The sequence below is a fragment of the Apteryx rowi genome, unplaced genomic scaffold, assembly GCF_003343035.1.
Source record: "Apteryx rowi isolate R43461 unplaced genomic scaffold, aptRow1 scaffold_362, whole genome shotgun sequence".
NCBI classification, from domain to species: Eukaryota; Metazoa; Chordata; class Aves; order Apterygiformes; family Apterygidae; genus Apteryx; species Apteryx rowi.
In genome coordinates this window covers 425,357-437,648 of record NW_020450108.1, presented here as the reverse complement: position 1 = coordinate 437,648, position 12,292 = coordinate 425,357, and the positions used below count along the sequence as shown (strand labels likewise).

General features: G+C 37.1%; 1 protein-coding gene across 1 annotated transcript in view; it reads left to right on the top strand.

Annotated features, from left to right (window-relative positions):
- Positions 1 to 293: 293 nt before the first annotated feature.
- The window catches only part of TMPRSS15 (transmembrane serine protease 15), a 61,592-nt gene continuing 49,593 nt past the window's right edge, over positions 294 to 12,292 (top strand). Inside the window, exons 1-6 of the mRNA XM_026073135.1 lie at positions 294 to 395; positions 705 to 772; positions 1,583 to 1,627; positions 4,164 to 4,306; positions 6,080 to 6,124; positions 11,302 to 11,343. Of these exons, the coding sequence (XP_025928920.1) occupies positions 294 to 395; positions 705 to 772; positions 1,583 to 1,627; positions 4,164 to 4,306; positions 6,080 to 6,124; positions 11,302 to 11,343 (445 nt within the window). The remainder of the gene's footprint in view (positions 396 to 704; positions 773 to 1,582; positions 1,628 to 4,163; positions 4,307 to 6,079; positions 6,125 to 11,301; positions 11,344 to 12,292) is intronic.

Below are 12,292 nucleotides of genomic sequence, written 5' to 3'. Positions count from 1 at the left end.
CAAGTCCAGTGTTTAATACAAAATTGAAAGTAATGAGAACCAAGGATACATAGCATTCATAAGAGTGTGTTTATAGTTGGAAGTATTGTCCTTTTAGCATATGAAAATAATCAGACACTTTTTAAAATCAGCATTAGGTAAAGCAGCTCTGATTAGAAAGGAAACCAGAAAGCTAACAGTAYTGATGATCTGTGTGTAATAAAATCTAACCCTGTATTGCATATATTTTTATATAATTCAAACATTTTATTTTTAATAATCCAGCTGAAGCAGTTGGAAATACTCATGGCTACATGGGGACATTTAAAATACTGTCTGGGACATCATTCAGTCCTGGATTGCAAGACAGATCATCAGCTGATTTCAAGATCCTTGCCTTTGATGTTGAACAATTGGTAAGAACCTGCTGGTCTGATTAATTCAAGAGTATATGATAGGTGTATGTTAGCTACATTAATTTCATAACATGGCCTGCTGTTGATGCCTTTTTTCTCTTTCCAAATTGAGATATTTTAGGTATTAAGCCCGGTCAGAACTCAGTATATTATTATATGTGAAGATTAGTGAAGCATCAAAGAAAAAAATTGGCTTCCATAGTCTAGATTTGAGGAGGAAAAATTTTTGAGTATTAGTCATGATTACAATATGCAACTGGGTGTATTTTTAATTATTGTGTTGGTCCACGATTTTTTTTTTCTGTATAGATACAAGAAATCTTTCAAGCAAGTCATCTGAAAAATGAATTTAAGAGATGTGAAATTTTGCAGTTCAAGTAGGTGCAGTTTAATTAAACTTTTCAGATAAACGTAAAAAAGTCCCCATTTAGCAATTTCTTTCAGAAATAGTTGCAAATACCTTTGGAAATTCCTGTATTATTCCTTCCACTTCTTTCAATTGCTGCTGTGGGAAGTTTGGCAACACTGTGTTCCCCTGGGCAAACTTCCTTTTCAGACTTCAGTACATCCATTCCTTGACCAGATCAGTAAGGCTGAATACTAGCCTAGCCACTAGACCTCTCCATGAAACATCCATATTTGAAAGAAATTCTAAAAAAACTCTCTTTTTTTAACAAGGTTTATTAGTTATGCTACATCTGCAGGGCTGTCAGTCCTTGCTAGCTTGAAGAAGGTTCAGGATAGAGGTATAAATTTTCTCCTGGCATAAGTTGAGATGAATGGAAGTACACTGATATRTCTGTACAGCCACAGACCCCAATGAATTCATATCCCTTGAGGCATTAGCAAGTGGGGCTCTCATTTGACACCAGGTAAAAATGTACCCTGTGTGTCCTAAAGAGGCACAGTAGACATTCTTCACTTAGTAAAGCTTGTTTGACCTCATTTTTCAATATCCCATTTTGTCAGTTGTCTTACTGAAGACTGGATGGCAAAAAAGTCCAATAAATACAGTGAGTGACATGGCATTAATCCCATCTGCACTGTTCTAGATAAGATCCTGATTCAGCAAAGCAAGTGTGTAGTACAGTCTCCCATTATTAAATAGTTTCAGAACACGCTTCCATCCTATTCCTCTGATTGTAAACTCAAGGTGAATCGTATGCTAATTTTTTTTCCCACTACAGGAAACGTGACGAAGGTCCTGAAAGCTCCAAGAAGTCTGAAACTGGGTAATTACATGTTTACTTATATATGGGCAAGAGACAATTATTCTATTAATTTAGAAAGTTCTGCAGTGGGACAATGAATGGATGCAGAAATATGGCTTAGAGATGGGATAGGTCCCTCTGAAGAGCATACAAAGCATGCTTCAAAGCATACCTTTTCTGCAAAAACATCCTTTAAGATTAGCACAAAAGAAAATGTAATAATCCCTGGTACTGTCAATTTAGAAAGAAAAATGGAAAGGTACAAGAACAGTGAGATTGGTAAGAAACTAGCTAGAAAGGAAAGGATAGTAGTATGTGCTGAGATTGTTTATGGAAAGTTGCTCAGACTTGGGATTGATCTCACTTGATATTGTCATTAGTAACTTAAGATTTTTAAAAGTACATATACTAAAGATCTGATGACATAGTATGGTAGGCAATAGCAAAACAGGGAAGGATCAGGACTCTGGAAGAACTGAAAGACATTGAGGAATGACAAAATTRGTTGTCCTATACACAAGACCATGAACTTAAAGAAAAGTTGTCATTACATGATGTTAGTAAACAGCTTATCTGTAGAAAATATGAGAGAAATAGGAAATCCTATATATACCAGCCATCTTTTCTATATAACTGTGATTCACTAATATGAACTAGCTGTAAAAAGGCAAAAGGATACAAAGGAAGGAGAGGTAAACATTAATGCTACTTAATAAATATATTCATTAATGATGCATATCTTTGCTGAGAACCAGTCAGAGTTACTGTGTACAATTTTGATGTCCCCTGTTCAAGAAAGATGATTTGTTCCAACTGGAACAGGTGCAGAGAGGGTTACTAGGATGGTCAGGAAATTGAGAACAAACTAGAAGACATTGATTTGTTTAACCTAGAAAGAGAAGGATAAAGAGAGTATATGAATGCCTTCTGTAAAGACATTAAGTGGATAAATTTTCAAAAGAAATTTCAATTCTCAATTTCAGTTGAGAGTGCTCGCAAAAGAACATTAGATATCAGCAAAGCAAGAATACACATGTGCTGAAAATGAGAAGCAGGTTTGAATTAGAATCATCTTTTGACTGGAATAAAAGAGACAAAAACCTAATTAGTTAGAAGGAGGAAGTATGATCACTTTGTGAAGGATTTTTTAACATCAAGGGAATGGAGTAAGTAGTGTGGGAGTAGGTTCCTTTCAGGCTTTTGTCCATGTGAGATGGCTGCAGAGCCGTACTATTTTGTTTTCTGCAAATAAAATGGGATTTATCTCACCAACATTTAAAATTTCTCATAAAAAATATAGACATGTCTGAGCTAGCTGCTCTGGACTCTCTTCATAAGCAATGGAGAAGAATAGTTATTTTAGGGTTTTCTCATCTGGTCTCTTTGGGATGCCTTTTTTAGGAGAGGATCAATTATGCCAAAGAACAGCTTATTTCTTTCCATCAACAAAAAAGGGAATCTAGATAGCTGCACTGAAAAAAATCTATATTTGGTCAGATCAATACAACCTCTACATCTTGAGACAAAGACCATAAAAGTTACAGAAAAACTAATGCCAGTGAGTGCTGGATCTGGCTTTTAATATGTTGGAAAGGATCTGTCTTCCTTTCTTTGAAAATACTTGAAGTACTACTTTGTCTCAAAATTATTTTATAGTTGACTCTTTTCATTAAAAAAGTGTTTAACTGTTTGGGCAATCTGATTGTTGTTTCACCCTTGGAACTCCCCTGAGTCACAAAGATAGCAATAAAAGCTTTTGTTTACTCAGCATGGCCTAGAAATTATCAAAACCATGTAAGAAACTAAAGATGAGAGTTTTTCAATATATTGCAAACTGTGCTCAGCACAATGGGAGGATTAATTACTCCTTATCAAAAAGCACTGTTGAATTAGTTGCAACTGGGTAGTATAAATGCTTAAGAGTAAAAAAAAAGATTGCACCTAAATTAAAGTAAATGGAGAAAAACCTTCTCTTCTTAAGCAAGCATAATTCATACTTTGACACTACCCTAATCTAACTACAAATATAAAATATAACAATTGAATCTAGAAAGGATGGGAGAGAGCAAGGAGACAATATTCTAGATAAAACTGAGGTCCCATAGAAGTTAAAAATAGTTTAATCACTGATTTCAAATGATCTATGGTTTCAACTCTTATTGTTTCCTTATGAGAATCCAGGTAGTCACACAAGAGATTCTCACAGATGTAGAATCCACAGATTGTTACAGATGATTGATTTGCAGAAGTGGTCGCTTTGTATGATATTTTAGTAACATGAATATTTCAAGGCTTACCATCAATATTTTAGGGCTTAAACTAGGAGACCTGTTCAATAATCAGTAAACCTACTTCTCCTTTAGTTTATTCAAATCCAGCTCCACTGCACACATATCAATGGCTTTTAGATTGTTCTTTAACTAATGAAAGTAAGGAGAAAAAGAAAGAAAAAATGTTTCTTCCAGGTTCAAACCTTCCTGAAAATTAAGAGGCATTTCTAGGTGTATTTAATTATCTTGTTTAACTAACCGTCTTCTCTGATGTTTTATGTTGCTAGTGCTTTTGTGATCTTCAACCTTTATTTTACCCAGTGGGTATCAGCTGAGAAAACAAAAAATGAGCTGGTTTGGGGTATAGAAGCAAATAAAACTAGCCTTATCCAGACTTTGAAAGTTGATGTGAACAGCATACAAGTCACAGGTAATAGTAATAAACATTTTTCTCTCTTTAAATCCTTGAGAGGGACAGTTAGCATGAATGAAAACTTCGGCTCCTAACCAGCAAAGGGCTCATTACTTATGCTCATGGGTGCTCTCCTTTCGCCACTGCAGAAGAACTTCCATTATCCACAGAGGAAAACCTGATTTACAAACTAGTCAACCAGAAAGTATGAGTCAGCTTAGCATATGTCCACTAAGGAGGGAATAAAAGGACAAAGTAGTTGTTTCCCAGTGAAAACCATTCAATTTCACCTCTCTTACGGAGCTTAACATTTTTAATTTCTTCGTCCCTCTAATTGATGCAATTAAGACCCAACTGTGTTGTTTCCTAAGTAAAGGCAATTATCTTTCTGTTTTGCTAAAGAATAAGAAGGAAAAGTGCTCGATCTCACAGTGAGTGAGGATTCATTTATGGGAACGATGTGAGTAAGAACAAACTGAATACAGGAGTGTGGCCTTGGGAGAATTATACCCAAGGAACTGAGTTCATATTTCTCTAAAGCTTAAGTAATATGTAAATGAGAAACAGGTAATGTGGCTTTAAAGACTAGGTGGTTTTAAATTCTGTAAATATACAAATGTGGTGATAATATGCAAATACTAGAAAATTTATCAAAGCTTAAGTGGAAGCCCAGCAAAAGCAATGGGAACTTTTCTTTTGCTTTCAGTAAGCTTCAAAACAGGCTTTCACTGAGGAAGAGGATGAAGAGTAATCTGAATCCTTTGAAGTGGAAGTTGATTAGCTGACATTTGAAGACCTGCTGGAGATACTATTAAGTAGCTACTGATTGCCTTAAGAGGAGTGGGACATCTGGTGTGAAATGTCTCTTACTCTACTCTAAAAAGTGCATTTCTTGCTAAGTACTTCAGATATTCAAAGGCTAAATTCAGAGTCTTGACATCTTTATTTCTCTTTACTACTTGCACCACCTATAAGAAGTTGTTCTAAATAACTGCACATCACTGTGGAAAGTGATTGCTCATTATACCTCAAAAATGCCATTAAAGAAAATTATGAAGAGCTTTTTAAAAGGTTGTGTATCTGCTGGTGAACTTTGAAGTAGTCAAACTTTCTTGTTGTGCATCATTAAAACGTCTCTCTTAAAATGAGACATCATCTGTCCATTCCATCAGGAGTGCTGCAATAAAATAACAAGTGGAACTAATTAACAATCATATAATAACGACAAACTAACATAACATATGTAGTACTTTTGCTTCCTATATTTCAATATGCTCTGCAAGAGAAGTCTTATTTCCATTTTAAAGAGGGGGGGAACTAGGACACATAGGGGTGTGACTTGACCGAGAAGAGTTTCTATAGTGACTAAAATAAACTTTTTTTTTTTCTTGCAAATTATCCCAGGTTAATTTTAACAAATTTATCTGCTCTAAATACTGTTCTGTAAGACCCAGGTGCTCTGAAAAAGCTCCATAGTATAAAAAGTGTCATCTCTATGCTTAGAAAGATACATTGTATGTTACAGATAGAGATTTCCCAGATAAAGACATTTTACCTGCAGGAGAATGAATAGGGATTGAGGATAGAAGGGGATTAATATAAACCATTCCTCCTTTGAATAGTAATAGAGTTTGAGGAAAAAGCTGGGAACAGGATGAGATGGTCAAAAGGAGGGAAGGAGGACACTGCTAGTGATTCAAAAAAATTTTTTTTAACTTTCCTTTCTCTCAGTAGTATAAAACTCCAGACTGCATTATAAAGAGAGCTTATAATGAACTTGCTTTTTTCCAGTGGCTGCTGAAAATCTTACTACAAAGCTGCCTTTAACTGCATCAGGTTAGTATCTTTAATAAAACAGAAACTATTTTTTGTTATCAATTAAACAATATAAAACTTCCTGTTCAGCTGGTGTAATTTAGCATAGCTGCCTGGACTGTTGGGACTTGACTGCTAAGGGTCCATTAAGTGATGTTTCAGCTGCATTTTGTCACTTCTGACCGTTTGAGAAACCAGCAGTCTGAAGACTATGAGAGCTTTAAGAGCTTGCTTAGAGGTTCAAAACAAAAGTTGAATCTCTGTCAACCAGCTTGTGACTACAAGCTGAAGTTTTGTTAAGATTCAGATGGGTAGATGAGTTTGGGAGTCCTACTCTTGTGCTGCAGCTACTGATATCTGAGCAATGTTGATGGATTTTCATTCCACTGTCACTGGAAGTCTTATGACAGTAGAATAGGATGCAGACAGAGCTTCTTGGTCTCACAAATTCACTGAGTACAAACTTGCTGAGAGCAAGTCAGGCAGCTGAAAAATACAGTAGGTGCCTTGTAGCGCTAGATCGAAGTATACTTACCACATACAAATTGCAATTATTCTTAAGGGTGGTGTACCTTACCAGACACCTCATGCAATTTATGTGGGTAAAGAAATACACCCTATATATAGACCTATGAATATAGAAGAATATATTTGATCATCTAGTTACAGTCTTAAGAGTGAAAGAATTATTATTAGTCCAGTTACAGGGATACTAGCATGTATAGTCCAAAGTATCCAATTATGACAGCTTATTCCCAATAATGATACAATTAAAACTGATCATACACACTTTTTCTCCTACCTATCTCTTTCTCTGGTAATATGCTTGTCCTTTCAATGCCTCTCTGTGTCCTAAGGTCAATGTTGCTAATCATCCTCAAGAAGAAATGGGGCAGGGTGGGAGGGCAGAGGAAGGGGAAGGGAGTCGTGAGTTGTCAGCACCACAGGCTGAAATGGGAATAATGTTGGTGGGGATCCCTTCCTCCTTGCTCTTGGGTCTGCTTGGGGTCATTTTTATATGTTTGTTAACACTGCTTACTTGTTCTTTCTTTATCAGTCCAAAGCCTATGGTATATCAAGTTTTACTAGATGCGCTATGTTTACTATGCTGGATGCTTCTTTTCAGCTTTATCCATCTCACAAGTTCCTTTAGTGAGTTCCTTCAGTAACTGATCATTTGTGATTTGTGTTTATAGCCCTGATGCTTCTGTTGTTACCCTGTGCTTTTGCTTTCCTGGCTTCTGCTATCAGCTTGTGTGTACACTTTTGGGAGCCCCGGTAACGACCCTGTTTTTTCTCAACAGCCTTCAAGATGTAGCTTCCTTCCAACATAATTGTTATATTAGCACAGCCTAGTCATGCATACATTCTTGTTCTGGGTCACTGAGTAGTTCATTCTCTAAAATATTGTAATGATCCATTAGAAAGTAGATAGATAAATAGCTAGCTAGGTAGATAGGTATGGATAAAATACTTTAGTAACTACTCAGAGGGTATAAACGATGCCTTTTTTTGAATACAGCTTTGTGAGAGTTCAGGCATACATGGTTTTATTGTGCTTCGCCGATATTGTGTTTTTTACAAATTGAAGGTTTGTGGCAACCCTGCACCGAGAAAGTCTATCAGCACCACTTTTCCAACAGCACGTGCTCACTCATGTCTCTGTGTCACAGTTTGGTAATTCTCGCAATATTTCAAACTTTTTCATTATCATTATATCTGTTATGATGATCTGTGATCAGTGATCTTTGATGTTACTATTGTAATTGTTTTGGGGCACCACAAACTGCACCCATAGAAGACGGAGAACTTAATCAATAAACGTTGTGTGTGTTCTGCATGCTCCACCGACCAGCCGCTCTCCCATCTCTCTCCCTCTCCTCGGGCCTCCCTATTGCCTGAGACACAACACTATTGAAATTAGGCCAATTAATAACCCTACAATGGCCTCTAAGGGTTCAAGTGAAAGGAAGAGTCACACGTGTCTCACTTGAAATCAAAAGCTAGAAATGATGCAGCTTAGTGAGGAAGGCACGTCGAAAGCCAAGACAGGCCGAAAGCTCAACTTCTTGTGTCAAACAGTTAGCCAAGTTGTGAATGCAAAGGAAGAGTTCTCGAAGGAAATTCAAAGTGCTGCTCCAGTGAACACATGAATGATAAGAAAACAAAACAGCCTTCTTGCTGATAGGGAGAAAGTTTTCACGGTCTGGACAGAAGATCAAACCAGCCACARCATTCCCTTAAGCCAAAGCCTCGTCCAGAGCAAGGCACGAACTCTCTTCAATTCTGTGAAGGCTGAGAGAGGCGAGGAAGCTGCAGGAGAAAAGTCTGAAGCTAGCAGAGGTTGGTTCATGAGGTTTGAGGAAAGAAGCCGTCTCCATACATAAACATAAAAGTGCAAGGTGAAGCAGCAAGTGCTGATGTAGAAGCTGCAGCAAGTTATCCAGAAGATCTAGCTAAGATAATTGAGGAAGGTGGCTCAACACTCAACAACAGATTTTCAGTGTAGACGAAACAGCCTTCTATTGGAAGAAGATGCCATCTAGGACTTTCATAGCTAGAGAGGAGAAGTCAATGCCTGGCTTTAAAGCTTCAAAGGACAGGCTGACTCTCTTGTTAGGGGCTAATGCAGCTGGTGATGTCAAGTTGAAGCCAATGCTCATTTACCATTCCAAAAATCTGAGGGCTCTGAAGAATTATGTTCAGTCTCCTCTGCCTGGACTCTATAAATGGAACAACAAAGCCCGGACGACAGCACCTCTGTTTACAACCTGGTGTACTGAATATTTTAAGCCCACTGTTGAGACCTACTGCTCAGAAAAAAAGATGCCTTTCAAAATAGTACTGCTCATTGAGAATGCACCTGGTCACCCAAGAGCTCTGACGGAGATGTACAACGAGATTCATGTTGTTTTCATGCCTGCTAACACAAGATCCATTCTGCAGCCCATGGATCAAGGAGTAATTTTGACTTTCTAGTCTTATTATTTAAGAAATACATTTCGTAAGGCTATAGCTGCCATAGATAGTGATTCCTCTGATGGATCTGGGCAAAGTAAATTGAAAACCTTCTGGAAAGGATTCACCATTCTAGATGCCATTAAAAACATTTGTGATTCACAGGAGGAGGTCAAAATATCAACATTCACAGGAGTTTGGAAGAAGCTGATTCCAACCCTCATGGGTGACTTTGAGGGGTTCAAGACTTCAGTGGAGGAAGTAACTGCAGGTGTGGTGGAAGTAGCAAGAGAACTAGAATTAGAAGTGGAGCCTGAAGATGTGACTGAATTGCTGCAATCTCGTGATAAAACTTGAGCGGATGAGGAGCTGCTTCTTATGGATGAGCAAAGAAAGTGGTTTCTTGAGATGGAATCTATTCCTGGTGAAGATGCTGTGAACACTGGTGAAATGACAACCAAGGATTTAGAATATGACATAAACTTAGTTGATAAAGCAGCAGCAGGGCTGGAGAGGATTGACTCCAATTTTGAAAGAAGTTCTGTTGTGGGTAAAATGCTATCAAACAGCATCGCAGGCTACAGAGAAATCCTTTGTGAAAGGAAGAGTCAATCGATGCAGCAAACTTCACTGCTGTCTTATTTTACGAAATTGCCACAGCCACCCCAACCTTCAGCAACCACCACCCTGATAAGTTGGCAGCCATCAACATCGAGGCAAGACCCTCCATCAGCAAAAAGATTATGACTTGCTGAAGGCTCAGAGGATGGTTAACATTTTTCAGCAATAAAGTATTTTTTAATTAAGGTATGTACATTGTTTTTTTAGAYATAATTCTATTGCACACTTAATAGACTACAGTATAGTGTAAACATAACTTTTATATGCACTGGGAAACCAGAAAATTTGTGTGACTTGCTTTATTGTGATATTCGCTTTATTGCGGTGGTCTGGAACCGAACCCACAATATCTCCAAGGTATGCCTGTAGTCCATCCAGCTGTATCATCTCCCTGCACCTTTGGCTGGACTATCCTATCTTTCTTTGAGAGGAACTGTCTCTTCAAATCTGTTAACATAGAATGCTCACTAATCCATTTAGTATAAAATGGCCTAGCTTAGCTTAATAGAATTTGCTAAATCAGAGAAAATTATTAGGAAGTCTTCATGCAAGTTTCCCCATTACTAGATCTGGGAGAGTGGTAACATCTAACAGAAATAATGCTCTGTGATGGCCAGTAGTCAGCAACTTCTTCTGCCAGCAATACTGGTAGATGATAAACCACAGAGATGGCATTACTACATTACTACATCTCCCACTTTCCAGTTCTTCATGTCATAGGTTACGGGAGAGGCTCCATTAACTGTAATAACATGGGAATCATTTTCAGCTGAGGACATCATCATATTCAAGTATTCGAGTCTTAATATAGTAAATAAAATTAGTGCAGAGGCATGCTAATGCAAAGAGCAAAATGAAGACTTCTGGGGAGCTGGGAACCTCAGGGACACCTTCAGTAAGAAGATTGTTATTAAGAATGTCACTAACGGGAAGGTGTGGTGGAAGTCAGAAATAAGCACTCCATTTTTTCAGGTATTTTTACAATTTTACTATCAGTAATGTAAATACCCATATATCTATGCATTTGTGTATGTGTAAATATAGATACAAACATTTATACATATACCTGTATGTAAACATAAAAATACTGCATAAGTTTGAGGCTCTTTTCCTCATGCTGCAATAACTGATTGGCTGAGCAATGTTATATGTATAAAAATGTACATATACATTTTAGTTCTAATACTGAAGTTCTCATAACTTCTTGTTTCAACAGATCCCGTAAATCTAATTACAAGCTCCCTGACACCAACTTCAGGTCAGAACTTTTTCATATCATGGGAAAATGAAAAAGCATTGTTGTTATTTTAATGGAAAAAAAAAGGCTACTGAAGTTACTAACAAATACTAGATAAGACTAGATCTAAAAGAACAAGACTAGATCTAAAATAACGAGGTTTAAAATACACTTGGGTTCTACATTATTTTTCTCATGTGTGTTTTGAAATTTGATCTTCAGGATCAAGATACTCATTACCTAAACTGGGATTTTTAGATACATCAAATAATGCAAATTTCTTAGCAGCCAACTAGCTACTGCTTAGTTCTGCCCAAGCAACTGCAGAGGGGATCCTAGAGAGCTAGCAGTAATGTTCTAACCTTGGACTGTGTTTACCCAGGTTCAGGACAGCTCACCACAAGCAAGTCCTTAACAACTTCAGGTAGGTAACTTTCATATGGGGAGAAGCAGGGAGGTTATATGAAACAATCTGAAATCTTAGACTTTCACCATTTCAATACATGCTGTTCTTATACCAGTTCTTTCATCCTCTTCCTACAAATACATAATACATAGATGTTCTTTTGATTCGACAAACAAGTCCCCCTCAAAGACAGGGGACTTCTGAGCATGTGCCATCTACATGATGATATATCTGGAATGTATGTTTATATATAAAGATGCTCACAGTGAGTGCTTATTTTTGCTCCCTATTATTTCTGAGGGGTTTTGGAAAACGTGACACAGATAACAAACTCTCATTTGACTTACAATGGATGGAAAACCAATATTGTTTGTATATTTGAAAACTTCTTCTAGCTTCATTAAATAGTGAAATATATAAGACATTCATAAGCATTTTCAAATGGGTCTGATGCATTTAGTACCATCTTTTAGTAGGAACACCACTGTTAATATTGCAATTTAGGGTAATTTGCTCTTTTGAAAGTCAGAACGTTTCGCTAGAAAGTGTTAATTCCTTTATAACCAGTAGATGGCAGTGCTGCTTAGTTTTCTGAACGAAAGACTACAACTGGACTTGATCATGTCCTCTGTAAACGTTTTCTTGCGTATTGAGCTTGTGCTAAACATATTCATAGATGATTGGTAGAGTTTTATTCTGAATCTAGAATGCACAATCTCGTCTCTGTTCATCTGTGGCAATTCATTTGCTGTACCTCCAACACTTCACTAAAATGTTTTGGTTTGGTCCAACTATCAGTTGGATGCAAAATGGCAGGTCCTTTTACTTTAAACTGTCTGTATTGCTAACACTGAAAGTGTTTTGTAAAGCCCTTTGAAATACTACAATACATTCAAATAAATTTTAGTCTTTTTCTCTGTCAGTTATACTGAATATTATGCACAGAATTACTCCGTCTGATTACAGA